The sequence below is a fragment of the Neophocaena asiaeorientalis genome, unplaced genomic scaffold (assembly GCF_003031525.2).
Source record: "Neophocaena asiaeorientalis asiaeorientalis breed wild unplaced genomic scaffold, Neophocaena_asiaeorientalis_V1.1 scaffold296, whole genome shotgun sequence".
NCBI classification, from domain to species: Eukaryota; Metazoa; Chordata; class Mammalia; order Artiodactyla; family Phocoenidae; genus Neophocaena; species Neophocaena asiaeorientalis.
Window position 1 is genome coordinate 1633137 of NW_020175084.1, and position 19717 is coordinate 1652853.

At 40.2% G+C, this 19717-nt stretch overlaps 1 protein-coding gene across 1 annotated transcript; it reads left to right on the top strand.

The window, feature by feature from the left end:
- The first annotated feature begins 404 nt into the window (after positions 1-404).
- SLC10A6 (solute carrier family 10 member 6) lies at positions 405-19258 on the top strand. Its single transcript, XM_024764201.1, has 6 exons — positions 405-817; positions 10943-11061; positions 12632-12720; positions 15734-15909; positions 17764-17921; positions 19041-19258. Exons 1-6 carry the CDS (start codon positions 405-407, stop codon positions 19256-19258), a joined length of 1173 nt encoding a protein of 390 aa, XP_024619969.1.
- Positions 19259-19717: the final 459 nt, after the last annotated feature.

Sequence of the window (19717 nt, forward strand, 5' to 3'; positions counted from 1 at the left end):
AAATTATGCCTTGCCATCCAACCTCTCTCCTGGAACACAATGTGATTTCTGACGGCATACCAGTTGCTCCACTTGACAGTGTTTGCTTGTCTCATTTCACTTGAATATTCACTGGTGAGTAAGAACAGAAGTGGAAAGTAATTACCACAGTTTATTATATGTTATTATATTATTATAAATAATATTATTTATTATATTTATAATATATATTTATAATATTATAAATATTATTTATTATATGTTTCATGCCCATGATAATTACTTTTATAATGCCACTTGTGAATAAATTGATCAGATTAGGATGAATCACCTGACTGGCCAACAGCTATTGGAATGGTCCTCCATGTGTGACTTGGAATTATTACAAAACGTGGCAGGATAGACCTGCCCAGCCATCGCGGCAGATGTTCATTTGTAATGCTGCCTTAAGGAATAAGAAGATGAGAGCAAATTGTTCCAGCAGCTCAGCCTGCCCTGCCAACAGTTCAGAGGAGGAGTTGCCAATGGGGCTGGAGGTCTATGGGAACCTGGAACTTGTTTTCACAGTGGTGTCAGCCGTGATGATCGGCCTGCTCATGTTCTCCTTGGGATGCTCTGTGGAGATCCGGAGGCTCTGGTCGCACATCAGGAGACCCTGGGGCATTGCTGTGGGACTGCTCTGCCAGTTTGGGCTCATGCCTCTTATTGCCTATCTCCTGGTCATCAGCTTCTCTCTGAAGCCAGTCCAAGCTATGGCTATCCTCATCATGGGGTGCTGCCCAGGGGGAACCATCTCGAACATTTTCACCTACTGGGTTGATGGAGACATGGATCTCAGGTAAGTTACACTAGGGAAGCTCAGCTGTCTTCCCCTGATAGCACTCTGCCAGGGATGGGGGTGGGGATGGGGGGGGGACTGACACCTTCGCGTTAAAAACTCTGCCAATCTAGGTAGACATTCCATTGGGAAACATTTTACACAGACTTGTTCGGTCCCAGAAGGACTTTCCTTTCTGAACTTAAAATTTACTTTGCTGTGATTGTCCTCCGTTTTACTGTCAACTACTTTTCTGAGTAGAGGGGTTGGGTTCATATGCAACAGTGAAAGCAGGTCTCCTTCCTCACCCAATGGCCCTTCCTAGGCGTGAACCCATTCTCACCCACACTGATGGCTTTAACAACAGTCCTGGTTTCACAGTCTCCCAGGACATAGGTTCAGAATCCCAGGAAGCTAAGGATACTGGTTGGTAGCTATTGTAGTGGTGGTGGTGGCAGCAGCATAACCAGAATGAGGGCCTCATGGCTCTAATCAGCAAGTGATGCCCGAGCACCTACTTTATGAGATAAGTATTTTGAGGGACGGGATAAGGGAGCTTTAGGGGTATGTGATAGATGTATCCTGTTTTAAGTGGCTATTGAGCTGACTTGGGGAGCAACACAAAGACTTATGACTAAAACTGTTCTTTCTTGTTGTTTTGCAGATGTTTAACATTCATTACTAGAATCTCATTCCTTTCATTTAAGCCAGTGACCTTATTTCCAATTATGGTGTAGATAAATACCCCAGGAAGCATTAAGCTTTATCATTCATTTACATTTTAATGAGATTGAATTAGTCACAGGTATTTTGGAGTATTGTTTTGATGGGGAAAAGAGCATTTGAGGAAAAAACAGAGGAGTCACAACTGGAGAAAATGACAGGGCTAAAAACAGTGGTCTTTCTAGAATCTTTGCTTACTTCTGAACAAACTGTTTCACCTTTTGCCCAGAGAAAGAACTACTTATAAAATTAAATCTCTGTTCAATGTGTATGTCATTTAGTTGAGATTTATTATACAATGAATGAATCAGAGGTGCTGACTGTGCTGGGAGTTGACGTTAGTGAGTCAGCGGCAGGTATGGGTTTCTAGTTTCCTGCATGTGCTGAATGTTTAGCATATGGAACTTATTTCACCTATAAATTTTAATGGGTTCATGCCAAACAGACCAATAATTAATTTTCATATGGCTATGTTTCTAGTTACCCACTTATCAAAGATTTGAAATGAATCACTTGCATCGCTAATTTAACCCTCCCCCCCACGGAAAGTGGCGGGGGGGTGGGGTGGTGGTGGTGTGATGAATTGGGAGATTGGGATTGACATGTATACACTAATATGTCTAAAATGGATAACTAATAAGAACCTGCTGTATGAAAAATAAATAAAATTAAATTAAAAAAAAACCCTAATGTGCACTGCTAATTCAAATTCAATTAAGTTGACCATTAACATAATAATTGGGAAATGATAAATATTCTTTACACAAAGTCCATATAACAGTGATAAATTCCAGGGCCTGAAAGTTTTTGGAAAGAAAAAGGAAACATAGTTATTAAGTACCCTGACAGGCATGGGGTCTATGCTTTCATGTATTTTCTTTCCCTTCTTTCTTGGCTCTCAAAATAACCTTGTAAATGGCCTTTTATTATTTTGAATTTTACAGCTGAGAAAATTGTGTCTCAGATTGGTTAAGTATGTTGCCAAATGCTACAAATGAGTATGGCAGAACTCAGATTTAAAAGCACATCTGTTTCTCATCAGCCTGAAATTTAGGCACTTTCTTCAATGCCATTTATTAACACAACTAGATCTTCTGAGCAGGAACATAAATCGTTAAGCAGTGTTCTCAAGCACTTCTGTTCTGGGAAAGAGAACATTTATTACCTTCATCTCTTATTAGCCAAAATTATAATAAAAACACCAATTAATAGGAAGTCTATAAAAGATAAAGCTCATTTTACTTCCCTTAATTAGCTTTTAACTTTGGTCAAATTATTTAACCTATAAGCGTCATTTGTAAAACATGTTAAAATTGCCTATTCCCCACAAGGATGTATTTTAAGGAGGAAATATGTATGTTGGATGCCAGGCACATAGTAGGTATGTAGTAAATATTAGCTACTTTCCCATTTTTCTTATAAAATTTTGATTTTGAGACTCACAAACAAAACAAAAAACAAGCATAAAATTTAAATTCTAAGAAATGAAAATTTAAAATGGGGACTAAATATTAGATTTTCAAAAGCTTATAGATACAAGAGTAATAAATCTTAATTCTCAGTAAAAATTGCAAATAGGAAATTCAGTATTATCAAGTGAAACAATCTACAAGTTCACTATGTTTTTCTTACTTGATTACCAACAAAAATAACTTAAGCAAAACTCACTAGGCAGTCATTGATAGAAATTTTGTTTTTCATACTGGATAAAATCCAAGAGCATTTAGTACAACATCTTCATTTTACAAACGAGGAAATTTAGATTTAGTGCTCTTGAGATGAGCGCTAAACCTAAATGTGTTTCTCATGCCTTAACTCCGTGCTTCATTCAATTTACTTGCAGTTCTCCATGCGTTCACACCAAACAAGGAGTTTCACAATCAACATGTTTGAACCAGTTTCTGCCTTCTGAGTATCTGATGCTGACACCAGTCATCCTCCCAGTCACCTGGACTCATCATCTTCGCAGTCCCTCCCCACCCCATGACTCCCCTTCATGCTTCACTTTCTTTAGTCAGTCCTCTGGCTAGTACTGTAGCCCACCCTCTTGATGTCACCCATAGCTATTGCTTCCTGTCTGTCCACTGCCATCACCTCAGGTCAGGCACCACAGTTTCTTTCTTGGCCAATTGCAGTATCTTCTCAATGTTCTCTCTACCTTCAGTCTTTCCTTCATGGTTTTGTAGTAAGTGGATAAGGCAGGCTCTGGGGTCAGACTGCCTGTCTTTATATCCTGACTTGGGACCTCTTTCTGTAACTGGAAATCGTAGTACTTCCTTCATGGTATTGTGAGGAGAAAAGGAACATATTATACATGTAAAGGCTTCTCAACACCTGTTAAATTGGATAGAACCTAAGCCGGGTCTAACTGACTCCTGCAGGTTTATTTACCATTAAACCCTTAAGCATAACAGGTCTTTGGTCAAAATGGACTATTAACTGTTTTTTTTTTCAAGATTTTATTTTTATTTATTTATTTATTTAGGCTGTGCTGGGTCTTAGTTGTGGCACACGGGATCTTTGTCGCAGCATGTGGGATCTAGTTCGCTGAACAGGGATTGAACCCCGGCCCCCTGCATTGGGAGCAGAGAGTCTTACCCACTGGACCACCAGGGAAGTCCCTAGTAACTGTTCTTTAAACATACCCAGCACTTTTCCAACTTTCTTTTGCCCATTGTCTTCACAGGCTGCAACAACAGCTGGCCTGATCTGTCTCCTCCAATCATCCATTATAACTGTTCTGGAAAACAGTTGGCCCACATGTATGAAGAGCCTTAAAATTATCTTGCCCTTGGACTGAGCTCTGCTGATCTTGGCAGGGCTCTCTCACATGTCTGGGGACTGGCTAAATGTGGACTGATCTTGGATGGCCTCAGCTGGGACAATTGGGCTCTCCTCCCTGTGGCCTCTCATTCTCCAGCAGGCTAGCCTAGACCTAACCACATGACAGTGTCTGGGAAGCTTACAAGGTCTCTTGAGGCCTGAGCTTGAAAGCAGTTCACCATCACTTCCACCACATTCCAGTGGCTAATGCAAATTGCAAGGCTAGCCCAGATACAAGGACTGGAGAAGTAGATTCTGCCTCTCAATGGGGTGAGCTGCAAAGTCACAGTGCAGAGGGCATGGAAAAGAGCGGGAGAAAGAACTGGGGACATTTTTGCAATCTACTATACTAAGGATGGACAGAATTCTTGCCTTGGACAGTAGGACATGAAAACTGAGATCTGGCAGTACAGTGTCATAGTTAAGTGCACCAGTCTGGAGCCAGAACGTAGATCCATCCCTTACTATCTGGGTCCTCTTGGCAGGTTATGTAAATTCTCTATGCTTTAGTTTCCTCAGTTCTAAAATAGGGAGAAACATAAGTTACCTCATGGATTGTTGTAAGGATTGAATGAGTTAATATATATAAAGTGCTTAGAGTCTTACTGGCACAAAATGCTGTATGAGTTATTATTATTATTACATGGGTCAGGCAAAAGAGCACTGTGTCAGGGGCCTGTGTTTTAGTCTCTGCTCAAGGAGCTGTGTGTCTTTGAGCATACCTTTCTGGACCTGTTTCCTCATTTGTAAAATCATTGGGTTAGACTTTCTGAGGTCCCTTTTTCTTTTACTTTTCCATTATGGTTTATTACAGGATATTGAATATATTTCCCTGTGCTATACAGTAGGACCTTATTGTTTATCCATTCTACATGTAATAGTTTGCATCTGCTAATCCCAAACTCCCAATCCATCCCTCCCCTGCCTGCTTCCCCCTTGCAATCACAAGTGTGTTCTCTATGTTTGTGAGTCTGTTCTGTTTCTTAGATAAGTTCATTTGTGTCATGTGTCTTTTTTCTACTGTGGTAAAATATACATAACATAGCATTTACCATCTTAACATTTTTAAGTGTACAGTTCAATGGCATTAAGTACATTCACATTGTTGTACAATCATCACCACCATCCACCTCTAGAACTTTTTCATCTTCCCAAATTGAAACTCTGTATCCCTTAAACAATAATTCCTCCTTCCCTTTAGGCCCTGGCAACCGCCATGCTACTTTCTGTTTCTATGAATTTGACTACTTTAGGTATCTCATATTAGTGAAGTCATAAAACACTTGTCCTTTTGTGTCTGGCCTATTTCACTTAGCATGATGTCTTCAAAGTGCAGCTATGTCGTAGCTTGTGTCAGAATTTCCTTTCTTTTTAAGGCTGAATAATAATCTATTGTATGCATATAAGACATTTTATTTATCCATTTTTCCATTGATGGACACTTGGGTTGCTTCTTCCTTTTGGCTATTGTAAGTAATGCTTCCATGAACGCAGGTGTGCAAATATCTGTTGGAGTCCTTACTTTCAGTTCTTTTGGGTATAATCCAGAAATGGATCTGAGGCTTTTTTAAGTTTTAAGTATTTTGTGACAATAGGAAAAGAAAAGCAAATTATAAAGTCTAAGCATCCCCCTCTCCCACCCCAGTTTTTAGTGTTTCTCTGGAAACTATTTGGCAGAGATGCCTCTCCTCTGTCCCATAGCACTAAATATGCAATGCTTTCTTGTCATCTATCAGAGGACACTGCAGTAGCTGGGCTACTTTCAGCCTCACTAGGTCTCTGAGCTCCTCCAGGGCTTGTTCCTCTGCATGCTTAGAGCCAGCCTGGTGGTGGCAGGGGCTTGATAGATGAGGGTGAATGACTGAAGGAAAGTTTCTGATTGCTCGTGTGTGTCACAAAAACTTCTCTTGAAATGCATTCAGTTTACTGGTACAACTCAGGACAGCTCCCACTGTCTTTAGTTTGATAACTTTTTTTTTTGGCCGTACCATGTGGCTTGTGGGATCTCAGTTCCCTGACCATGGATTGAACCCTGGCCCCAGCATTGAAATCCTGGAATCCTAACCACTAGGCCACCAGGGAATTCTTAGTTTGATAACTTTTGTTATACGAGGTCTAGTCTTCTGAGAGGACGTGTTTGTGTCCTCAGCGGCAGAGAAAGGATTCTGACCACTGGTGGTGGTAGAGCCTGAGGGATTCAGTGGCCAAATTTGACTTTTGAACTTTAAAGGAGCTCCTGATCCTTTAGCAGAAACCCTGAAACTGGGACTTCAGATTCTTCAGATCTGTCTGACAGGGCCTGGTGGAGAACTGAAGATCATCTTGAGAGACAGAACTTAGATTGAATCCATGTGACTTAGTGTGTTTCTATAATGCTATATACCTTAATTTCCTTGTCTATAAAATGAAAATAATACCTACCCATAGGGTTGTTTTATAGACGAAAAGAGAAAATGTATGTAATGAGGTCTGATACTTAGCAGGTGGTGCTCAATAAATGCTGGTTACCGTTCTTGAGAAGCAGCAGACAGGAGTAACATTTATATTTAGGGATGGAAAACCTGGCCTTGAACTCTTCTCTAGGCCCAAGTCTGTTGATCTGATCTTATAGCATATTCCATGTCCATCTGACTGCCTAGATAATTTAAAAGTTTTTTTTCAGTGGGGAAGCAAGTGTGTACTTTCATAGTTTTGAGTGTCAGAGTTCCTGAGTTTATTGGTTTCAAACTAAAACAACAGGCATATAATTTAAACCCCAATTGCAAAATGGTATACTTAGCGACACTACATTTTAATATAATGCATATATATGTAATTTCCATGTTTTAAAGGAGGTTCAGGATTTACCTGTTTGTCCAGACTTGCTTAATCTGTCCCATTATTCTCTGTAACAGTTTGCAGATGGTGACACCATTCTTCTTAGTGCAAGTGGAATCTTGTTATACTGAAATCAGATTTTGCCAGCAATTTTCCTATATGTGAACAGCCAAGAGACCCAGTTGACCACATCCTCTGTTTATGCTACATTGGAATTTCATGGCAGTAAAACAAAAGGTGTGACTCTCCAATGCATTCAGACACGTTCACTTGTGCTTTTCCAGCTTGGCAGAGCACCAAGGTCATCTGTTGCCTTCCTTGACCATTACTGTGAACATTATGGGCGTGAAGTTGTATAAAGGGTGGAAGTAGTAACCTATGTAATCAAGGATATAGAATCAGTCTGATATAATCTCACACTTTGCTTCCCACAGTCATGAATCTTACCTTTCTGGTGTTTGAGCCATAGCCATAGAGGAGGAAAATTCTCTGCTAGTTCTCCAGAAGTTCAAGATCAAAGTGATGTAATATGGAATTCCTTTCAGGATGTGGTGATATGAAGAGCCAAGAATGTAGCACTATCATAGACTAGGAATTTGGAAAAGCGTTCCAGACACACACTATTCTTGAATACAAAGTTTTGAGAGCTGTGGCAAGCTGTTTTTCTTCGTTAATCTGCTCTCTAGTTAGGAAGAAGACTTTGCTCAAAGTAAGCATTCTTTATTTGTTTTTTTTTTTGGTACGCGGGCCCCTCACTGCCGTGGCCCTTCCCGTTGCGGAGCACAGGCTCCAGACGCGCAGGCCCAGCGGCCACGGCTCACGGGCCCAGCCGCTTCGCGGCATATGGGATCCTCCCGGACCGGGGCACGAACCCATGTCCCCTGCATCGGCAGGCGGACTCCCAACCACTGCGCCACCAGGGAAGCCCAAAGTAAGCATTCTTAATAGAATAAGATGATTTAAAATCTCATATGGAGTGAAATATATGCAAGAACTGCTCAGAAAAGTTTGAAAAGAAAGACTTATGTGGAAGTGTCTGCTCTGTCGTATACAAAAATACACTATGAAAACACCATAATTAAAACAGTCTGAAAAAAAAAAAAAACAGTCTGATATTTGCTTAGGAAAAAAGGACATTTTGAACACACTTGAACGTATATATAATATATAATGAAGTTGGCACTTCAGTTTAGTGAAAAATTGTTTATTTGGAAAATTTAACACACTTGCCTCTCAATATAGAAGACAATAGATTAGTTTGATACCTTATACAATATAAATTTTAGATAAGTTAAAGATATAAATGTAAAATATAAACCTATGAAAAAGTAAAAAGTGGGGGCAATATTTGAATAACCTCAGGAGAGGGGGAAATCTTTAACAAGGCAAGGAACTTAGAAACCAGGAAAAAAAAAGGACAGATGGACAGATTTGACTATCTCACTGTTATTTATTATGGCAAAAGTCATAAGCATAGTAAAAATATAGAATAACCTTGGCAAAAATATTTGTATTACATTTGATGATATGTACCCTAATTTTAAAGTAGCTCCTACAGGTTGAGAAAAGAAAAATCAGACAAGAAAGGCTGTTGAGAGGGGATATCCAAGAGGTTAATAAACATGAAAGAAAGCACAACCTTGTAGAGAGTCAGGTGTATAACAAAAGAAGAATGAGATGCAGTTTTCAATGTTCTCATGAGAATTAAAAGGGATTGATTGCCTCCAGTGCAGGCAAGATTGTGAAATGCAACAAGGTCTTCTGAAAATAATCTAGAAGTATCTATGAAAATAAAAAACAAACTTTTGACACAGCGATTCCACTTTGGAGAATCTATTTTACAGAAAGAGAAGAATTATTTCAAGTGAAATATATATAAGAATGTTTAATACATTGCTTATAATGAAAGAAAACTCAAACAATATTTTCAGCATTGATGGAGTGATTGAAGAACTTATGGCATATTTATGTTGTACTCTGCAGTTCTTTTAAAAAAAATGAGTTTGTTATATCTGTTGCCCTGAAACATGCCTATGATATTAAGTGGAGAAAAAAACAAAAGCAACCAAGCTGCAGAGTAAGTTGCTTTGAAAAGAAAACGACAAAGCCTCTGTTCTCTAAACAGCAGCTATGAAACAGGATTGTTTAAATGAAAACAAAGAGGAGAAGGGATATATACAAATATTTGTGAATTACCTAAGTCTGGTTTTCTGAAAGGGTCACCAATTAGTTAAATATCTGACAGTGCATCTTTGGGCTGGATTCCCAGATGGGAGATTGTTGGGTCAAAGAGTAAACACATGTGTAATTTTGCTAGATATTACCAAACTCCCTCCAGGGGTTGTGCCATTTTGCATTTAAAAAAATAATAAATTTATTTATTTATTTTTGGCTGCCTTGGGTCTTCATTGCTGCACACGGTCTTTCTCTAGTTGTGGCAAGTGGGGGCTACTCTTCGTTGCGGTGTGCGAGCTTCTCATTGCGGTGGCTTCTCTTGTTGCGGCACACACGGGCTTACTTGCTCCGCAGCATGTGGGATCTTCCCAGACCAGGGCTCGAACCCGTGTCCCCTGCACTGGCAGGCAGATTCTTAACCACTGCACCACCAGGGAAATCCTCATTTCACCAGCAGTGATTGAGAGTACAGAAGGAGTATTTTTAATATCATTGAAATATAATGGTTGCTGCTTTGCTGGGTATATAAACATTCTTCTGATAGAAAATGTCAAAGTTATCACAGACAGATTATTTTATAGACAGGGTAATTAGATGGAAACATTGGTGATTCATATTATGAGGAAGAATGATGTGTAACTTGCAGGCCTGATCAAGTGCTGGAGGACCCTTGCTATCTCTGCAGCAGACCTTAGTCCTACGAAGGGTCTCCTTCCCCTCCTCGCTGGGCTGGGAGGTAGTGAGCCTCAGTTTCTAGGCCATTTGTACCGTTAACACAGGTTGGGCATATACTATGTGCAAGGCAGTCTGCTGTGAGAATTTAAACTATGAATATTAAAACCTTCCAAGACTCTTGAAGCCTAGTGTTGAAGGGAATAAACACTTGCTTTACCCCTGGGTTGTGTTGTATAATGTTCCGTGTGCCTCACCTCATCTGTAGAGCAGCATTAATCATGTCTGTAAACAGTTTGTATGTGCTTAAACAGATTGTGTAATTTTCCCCAGTGATTTAAACATAAGTATTTTGTTGGCCTGAAGAATATCTCATTTCCATTTACCTTATTTCCCCTAATTTTACTGATTGATTTTGTTGCTGGTTTTATCACCCAGATAGGGACAAAATCCTATAAAGACAGAAAATAGATTCCTGGTTATCAGGGGCTGGGGGGAGAAGGGAATGGGGAGGGACTGCTAATGGGGTGGAGCTTCTTTTTGGGGTGATGAAAATATCCTGGAAATAGAATAGTACAGTCACATATACTAAAGATACTTTAAAATGAATGAATTTTATGGTCCATGAATTATATATCAATAAAGAAGAACTGTACAAGGAAAAAAATGCATCCTTATAGTGACTAGCAGAATGTTTAGGACGAGTAAATGCTCATAAAATATGAGTTAATTGATAGATGGCAAGAACTGCAGGAAATCTTTTTCTAGACCACAAATACAGTCATCATTTGTTGAATAATAAAACAGGAGACAGTTTCAAGTAAGTTACCCTACATAATCTCTAAGAAGTTGTACCCCAGGAGTTGTTTTTGGTAAGGACTAAATTCTTCATTTCAAACTTTCCCTCTTAAGCATCTACTTTAATTTTACTTTCAGCATCAGTATGACAACTTGTTCCACAGTGGTTGCCCTGGGAATGATGCCACTCTGCCTTTATCTCTGCACCTTGTCCTGGAATCTTGAGCAGAATCTCACCATTCCATATCAGAACATAGGTCTGTATTGGGCTTGTGACATGAAATAGTAACTGTAATGGTGATGGTAACAATAATAGCTGTTGTTTACTATGTGTCTCCTTTATACAGGGGTTTAAATATGTTATCTAATTTAATTCTCCAAATAACCCTACAGTATAGATTCTATTACCAGTCCCATATCCTGTATTTTCAGAATTAGGGAGGTGAAGTAACTCAACCAAGGTCATGCAGCTGGTAAGTGCAGACTGGAATTCTGACTCGCGAATCTGACTGCAAAGTCCAAGCTCTTAACCCCTACAACGGTTCACTTTTGAAAACAAAGCCAGAAAACTTACTTACTAAAAAAACCAAACAACCGTTATATAATTCACTAGAAAGCAGTTAGACTCATTATGACCCACAGGTGAACTGAATCACAGTGGCTCTAATGAGACCTTAGTTCCCTCAGCCCCACCTTTTATATCACCTGTGGCCTTGACTTCTTTACTGATCAACATAAATGATTCCTATTGAGTATTAAAGCATATCCACATGTCACAACCACACCCATAGCTCTTTCATTATCTCCTTAAACTCTGAGAGCTCTGTGGACTCACTAGGATTGGAAGAAAAACTTGGTGAGATGATATGTCTATTCTGGTTTTATCAGAGTCTTTGGAGAATTGGTAGAAACCATGATTCGTAAACTCCAAAGTGTTAACCTGGAGTCTCAAGTAATCACTTGGAGAGCTTACAACCCATGGCCTATAGTTCAGAACCATGAATAGAGCCATGTCCCGATAACAGGTGAAGCCCACTGAATTTGTAAAATTTGAGTGAAATCTTCATTTAGAAATCATGATTTTATGTGCAACTTTTTCTTATCACTAAATTAGTTAATATATTCTATTTTAATAGTATACTCTAAAAGGCACTTGTAAACAATTAAAGCCCCAAATATGAGCAACTCATACGACTTTGGAGCTAGTATTGCAAGTGAGCAGATTTGGAAAGTAGCACTGGAAAATGTCAGTGTATGGATCCTGTTGGCAAGTAGACCTCTGCTCTGTTGAGCCTGTCTTTAGTCACTTGTGTTAATTAAAAGATGTATTTCTCTACCTGCCTTTGGGTTACCTGGCTACACTTGGAAATATAAGAACTTCCTTTGGTTTCTGTAACAAATGCTGTTTTTGTCTTGTAATAGATATTCTTTACCTTGCGAAGCAAATCACCCATTGGCTTCAAATGGAGAAATAATAGCTATAGTTGTAGAGTGGTGACCCCATACACAGCAACCAAAGAATTTTGCAGACATAAAAGGGTCCTCCTGTTTTCTAATCTTTACATTCTCAGTTGTCTCTAAAATTCCATGTGGTTGTTGAGGGATTCTGAGGGAAATGAGAGACTGTTTGTGACGGCATTCAGTGGTATCATATACCCTTCAAAGATTGTCTTCTAAACATTAACAAACATTTTTTTGGAGGTGGATGCAGAAATAAAATGCATCTTGAATTAAAGCTTTTATCTAATTGAAATAGACATAAACTGTTGAGAAATGGGTGGTCAGGGTGAGAGGGGATACCATCTGACAGATTTTTCTTCTCTTCAGGAATTACCCTTGTGTGCCTAACCATTCCTGTGGCCTTTGGTGTCTATGTGAATTATAGGTGGCCCAAACAATCCAAAATTATTCTTAAGGTAAGCAACTCCATGGGACAGTTAGCACACTTCAGAATCAGAGACTTCACAAATAGACATAGGCAATGACCAGAACAAAGGGGCCAGTCAGACACGGCCCCACACCTAGCAATTTTCTTTATGTATTCTGCATTTTTGGATCCAGCCACCATATTTCCTCCACTCTAAGCCTTGCTTTGTCACTCCCATGGGCCCCTACACTGAGGCGTATGACACCCTGCAAAGCATGGAACTCGTGCTTTAGTGACAGAAAAGCTTAGGCCTGCGTGTGGCCAGAGAGCACCCATTTGTTCATAAGGCTTCACACAGGTGCTCTCAAACAAAGGCTGTTCAAATCTGCATGAAATGGGGCCCACTGTTTATGAGTGTGGCTGGCTTCCTGGAACAGCAGGATGAAGGGCTGTCTTTCAGAAACATTCCTGGGTGAGCCTCTAAAGATGGAGTTTGTACACACAAACAAGGGCTGCTGACCACACGAATAACTGTCAGAATGAAATCCAGAATGCACTGCGGAGTCTGGCCCTGGAATGATGGGAGCTGGAACCCTCTACCTCCTCTTGACTTTCCAGGGTTGTCTTTTGTCTGCTGGGGAAACAAGCCAATGTCCTTGTTAAATGGCTTTTAAAATTATGTGGCTTACACAGCACAGGGAGATCAGCTCCGTGCTTTGTGACCACCTAGAGGGGTGGGATAGGGAGGGTGGGAGGGAGACGCAAGAGGGAGGAGATAGGGGGATATATGTATATGTATAGCTGATTCACTTTGTCATACAGCAGCAACTAACACACCATTGTAAAGCAGTTATCCTCCAATAAAGATGTTTAAAAAAATAAATAAATAAAAGAGGTTTTTAAAGACGGAAGAAAAAAGTTATGTGGCTTGAGAGGAGGTGTTCTCAACAATGGTGTCCATCTCCTAGGGTGTTGTCCATTTTTCTGATTATGTATTGTTTTAGAAGATATATACTTTTATTATATACTGCTTTCATGAAGATTTAAAAAATGTTTTAGTTATTTTTTGCATTTGTAAAAAAAGACGTTTGGAGCTGATTGGAGGTTTGGCAAATAAATGTCAGTTCATTTTAGTTTGGGGTTTATGGTTTGGTTCAGTTTAAGCTCTTGATGTTTGGCTCTACCTGACAGAACATGCCACTCCATTTGCCTGCACGAATGGATGCTGCTTCCCCAGTTTGGCACAAGACTGAACAACTCCCCCTAGTCCTCCGATGAGATGGAGAACGAGAAGAGGGGTTGACAAGCAGACAAATTAGCTGGACACAGGGAGCTGGAGGAGGGCTTAGATGCTGTGCGTCCAGATTGCACATGATGACTTTACTGTTATTTCAGTAGGAGAAAATTTCCAGTGTGGCAGCGTGTGGTTATAATTTTGTTTACAAAACAGGAGGAGAGAGTATGATCATGGGAACCTCTTACTTTTCAAGTACTCTATCTTGCAGTACTTTCTTAAAAGGGCATCTAACAAAAAAATAATGATTTTGGTGTTTCCAGATCCTCTACTAGGCCATCAGTGTCAGTGGAGAAATCAGATACATTTTCTGTATGTCTGTAAAGAGCAAATTAAAAACCATTTGGCTGGACTTCCCTGGTGGCGCAGTGCTTAAGAATCCTCCTGCCAGTGCAGGGGACACGGGTTCGAGCCCTGGTCCAGGAAGATCCCACATGCTGCGGAGCAACTAAGCCCGTGCGCCACAACTACTGAGCCCACATGTGATAACTACTGAAGCCCGTGCACCTAGAGCCCGTGCTCCGTGACAAGAGAAGTCACCGCAATGAGGAGACCGTGCACTGCAACGAAGAGTAGCCCCTGCTCACTGCAACTAGAGAAAAGCCAACACGCAGCAACAAAGACCCAACACAGCCAAAAATAAATAAATAAATAAATAAATTCCCCCCCCCCAAAGAACTACCCAGCTGAGCCCAGCCCAAATAAAAAAAACAAAAAAAACCCAACAACAACAAAAAAAACCATTTGGTTATTCCAGAGGTGCTGTGGCAGAAAATATTTAATAATATGGTAGAAAGTTGACCGAGGATTTTTACAATCAGAGGCCTTTGTGTGTTCCAGCATCTTCCCATTAGGCAGAGGCCCAGTCTTTCCCTGTATTTGAGCAGTAAAAATGATCCCAGAACACATCTTTGGTACATTGGGTTGTTTTTATTTTGTTTCGGTTCCCCATGACCGTCTTTCTCCACACCCTGAATCACTTCAAATCAAGGTTGATGCTGAACTGGGCACATAGTTTGCTGTTTACATGATGTGAATGGGAGCTTGCCAAGATCCTGACTTTCCCCCACATATTCTGGGTCTTGCTTCCTCTTTATCTGGTTTAAAACTCTGACCACTGGGAAAAATTTTTGTTGAATTTTGTTTGTTTCTATTAAACAACAAAAGCAAGAGACAGTATTCATTTGGGAGAAGATATCAGTATCTTCAATAGTATCTCATTTTACATTAATATTAGCTCAGGTTGTCTAATGAAGAATGGGTCAATTTCATTTGGAGGAGAGAAGAACAGGGAGCAGAGCAGTCAAGAAGGCATTGGTGGTTGAAGGGGTGGTAGGGAGAGAGTGGTGGATGGTCAGGCAGGGCAGATCTCAGGCAAGAGGTTACCAGCGCGGGGCCTGCAAGGTTGTGTATAGAGGTGTTGGATGCTTATTATCAGAATTTTCACTTATTTCACAAATTTGTCCTATCCACGAAAAACTCCACTACCCAACCCTTCTGGCAGAATCCTCCATTTGAGAGGGAAAGATACTGATCGTAAAATAAGAAGACTTAGATTTGTGTTGAGCTTCATCAAATCTAGCTCAGTCAAGTCACTTGACCACTTTGGACCTCAGGTTTCGTCTCTGTAAAATGAGATTGGATTCGGTGGTCTCTAAGTCCTCTCTTTGTTCTAAAACCTTCTAGGTTCCAAGGCTTTTGGAGCAGTGATGGACTTTGCAAAAAGACTGTGATGTTTACCTGTGCCTCTTTTATTGGTTTGCCTTAGGTTGGAGCCATTGTTGGTGGGGTCCTCCTTTTGGTGGTTGCAGTTGCTGGTGTGGTGCTGGCGAAAGGATCTTGGAATTCAGATATCATTCCTCTGACCATCAGCTTCATCTTTCCTTTGATTGGCCATGTCACAGGCTTTCTCCTGGCACTTCTTACCCACCAATCTTGGCAGAGGTACAGTTAAATTATCCATAAACTTTTATAAGGAGGACAAATTGAACACACTGCCATTGACAGGCTTTGCTGCCTGGCTATGTCTGGAAGCACAAAGAGTTTTGACTTACAAGGTGGGTGGTGTTGTCCACTTGGGGAACATTTAGGGTAGTAACCAAGTACTTGGTGAGGCTCTGCCAAGGGTATCTCATTTCCTTCTTACTACAAGTCTGAGGGGCAGATACTCTGGGTATCTCATTCTACATTCTACAGATGAGCAAACCCTTCAGGGAGCTTAAGTAACCTGACCAAGGTCATGGAGCCAGAATGTGGTGGACTTAAGATTTGGGCCTTAGGTCCGTACAGTCATATCCGCAGGGCATTTGTTCCAGAGCCCCCTGCAGATACCAGAATCCAAGGATGCTCAACTCCCTATTATAAAATGGCATAGTATTTGCATATAACCTACATCCTCCATATACTTTAAATCATCTCTAGATTACTTATAATACCTAATGTAATGCTATATAAATAGTTGCCTGCATGGCAAATTTAAGTTTTGCTTTTTGGAACCTTGTAGAATTTTTCTTTTCCCAAATATTTTTGATCCGAGGTTGGTTGAATCTGTGGATATAGAACCTGCAGATACAGAGGGACGACTGTAATTAGGAACACGGACTGTTGAGGAGTTGAAATATAATTGGATCTGGAGAGAAGGTATTCCTATGGCAAAGTGTAGTCAGCAATCCTGTTTTTCCACACCTGATGGCTTGAGAAAGATCAGGACTGAGATGCTGCATTTGCCTTGTGAATGGTCCAGGTGTGAGGTTCAGCTGTGTCACTTAATCTTGTCAGGTTACGGACAGGGCTCTGAAAGAAGTGAGGGTGGTTTGGAGAAAGTGTAGTGTGCAACAGGGTGACTAGAAATAAAATAAGAGGCACTGAATTTGCCCTGTACTAGTGACGATATTTTCACTCCCACATTCCACACCCTTGTTACCTCCACATCCTAGTCCAGTCTGCAAAGAGAAGCCGGTTTATCAAACGTCTCTTTCCCTCTTCTGCCATCTGTAAAAGCCTCAAGATGCCCTTTGTATTCAATAAATTGGAGAAGATGAAACTGCCTAACCCAGCCTCCAAGGTCCTGCCTAGGTTTTCCTTCTTCTCCCTCCTGCTTTTTCTTTTTCAAGTGAGGTTTATTTTTCTTTTCTCTTCTGTTCTTTTCTCTTTTTTTGTAATTAGAAAATGAATAAAATATAGAAAAGGAGAAAGCAGAAAAAACTTATTACTAAACCATTTCACCAAAGAAACCATTTTAGACATTTTGTTTTCATGTAGGGTTTTTATGTTTATTTTCAAGTGTTTATACTGTTTTGTGTCTGACTCAACTTTCCATTCTCATCTCCTTCAATCCTCCACTCCCCGCAGGTTGGCTTAGAGCATAAGCAATGCTTACTGAATAGGCCAAGCTCATACGTGTCCCCAGAACTTTAATTTCAATCACTTCCCCACATTAAATGCCTCTTTCCATTCTTTAGTTTCACCCTTCCTCTGTGAAGCCTTCTCTAACCATTTATGCCACTTTTCTGAATTTCTAAAGCATTTCCCTGACCTTCGATCATACTTTGTCTTGTGCTGTTTCTATGTGTATATCTCTTGTCTTTTCACCCAGATTCTCAGGGCAGAGTTCATAGGGCCCTATTCAGAGGTGCCTCTCAAGAGGCCACCTATAGAGTAGGCACTCAGCAAATAATTATTGAATGGATAAACATTTTTAGTGGTCTCAGCTCATAGCTTGCACTTATCGCTATACGTAAAATTTAAAAATAGTCCTTATTTTTAAAGGACTAGTATGTAAAATTTTTCCATTGGTAGTTGCAGGACGATTTCCTTAGAAACTGGAGCTCAGAATATTCAGATGTGCATCACCATGCTGCACCTATCTTTCACTGCCGAGCAATTAGTCCAGATGCTTAGCTTCCCATTGGCCTATGGACTCTTCCAGCTGTTGGATGGGTTTCTCATTGTTGCAGGTAGGTAAAGCCCCCATTGAGTGGACTTGACTGAAAATTGTTCACCCAGCTTACTAACTCCTTTTTCAATCTGAATATACATGTGCTGCCCTTGTGATACATTTTTAGCCTGACATTTCTGGGGAAAATAAAATGTATAAACAAGATCTTTTGCCACAAGTGGAAGCTTCACAGAAAAATATTTTTAAAAACCTGTGAAAGTGAGCTTATAATTGTAAACAATCTTCACAAAAACAATGCACTATCAGAACTCCCCATGAACAAATTATTTATCTCAAAAATGACATTTGTTATGTTTTATTAAGAGCCTTGAAAGTCTTCCAAATGTTATTTCACAGTACTTATGTGACTAAGAATTGTGCTGAATGTCTGTGAAATGTTTTTTAACTATGAAATATAATACATACAGATATTAAAAAATATATACGCTTATCTATCCCTACAGCCAAAAATACATCATTTTGCAGGCAGTCATTATGTAGGTTCACAGAAGGTAAATTTAAAATATATAGATTGATAGATATGTACACAAACATACGTATATTTTAATCTTGGCCATTGTAAATTTTTTATTGTCTCAGAACGTAAGGCTCAATGATTACTGATATAAATAATTATATACTGATTACAGACAATTAATATAAGGAACACTTGGGGTTTAATTTTCCCACAAGATAAAGTCTAGCAGAATAAAACTCCTGGTCTTAAATCCAGGTTTTAATTCCTTCTCATGGTGAGACTGTGATGGAAGGAGTATGCTTGGCCCATTCCTAGCTACCTCCCAGCACCCGGGGGGGCACCTGACCCATATTAAGCCCTCCACAGGAGTTGCTGACTGACTGGATGGATGGATGGACAGACGGACAGATGGACGGACAAGCTGTCAGCCACCTGATGAATGTCTCAATCACAATAGGTCCATTCCAGACAGAAATAGCCATCTTGATACACTGAATTATTTTGCTCTGTAGTTTTTTCTTTTCCCCTTCTTTTTCCTGTGTGTTTATACATATACGATCCAAAGCAAACAAACCCCCAAAGTATTGACAAGTGCACAATGTCACCAAATTATAGTCTTTGCTAAAGTGATTTTTAATACTGGTATGTTTTAACACCTAGCATATAAGATGTACAAGAGGACACTGAAGATCAAACACAGAATAAAGAACCCCGCTTTAAGGGTAGAAGCCCGCTTTAAGAAGAAATCCACTTCTCCCAAAGAGACCAGTGCTTTCTTGGAGGTGAATGAAGAAGCTGCTCTAACTCCTGGGCCATCAGGGCCCATGGATCTCCACAGGGCTGTCATGCCAACTGGCCAGATCTCATGTGCCAAGTAGGGGTTTGTTGGCTTGACTGGTCCCTGTCTTCCTCAGTGGCCAGTAAAGACAGTGCAGAGCTGATGAGTGAATCTTGTTGGCAGGGCTAATGGGAATGTTTGCGTGTCAGAGGTCAACATATTTATATTTCTGTGTGGACTGTGATTTGTCATAGGATCCCCTTTTGAGAATATGCTCTGCCTATTTCAGGTTCTTTCTTTGGGGGTTTACACAACAGATTTATTAGCTACTTTGTGTGTTCTTGTCTTCCCATACAGTGAAGAGTGATCCCCATTGTTATGTGAAGTCGTCAAGCTGTGAATTTTAACCTCACAAGAGTTAGAACTCTGTGTAGAGGAGATGTCACCTCATACTGCAGGGCAAGGACAGAGTCTGGACCCACTTGACTTCTTGACTTTGGGCAAGTCTTTTGGGGCATTGGGGAGGAAGCATACAGCTCTTATAAAAATGGGGTCTTTT

What these genes read in the sequence shown, in the direction of transcription:
- SLC10A6 (XM_024764201.1), top strand. Translation starts at nt 405, where the DNA reads ATGTTCATTTGTAATGCTGCCTTAAGGAATAAGAAGATGAGAGCAAAT. An exon ending in GATGGAGACATGGATCTCAG is followed by an intron (nt 818 to 10,942) that starts GTAAGTTACACT and finishes TTTTACTTTCAG; the next exon opens with CATCAGTATGACAACTTGTT. An exon ending in ACCCACCAATCTTGGCAGAG is followed by an intron (nt 15,910 to 17,763) that starts GTACAGTTAAAT and finishes TTCCATTGGTAG; the next exon opens with TTGCAGGACGATTTCCTTAG.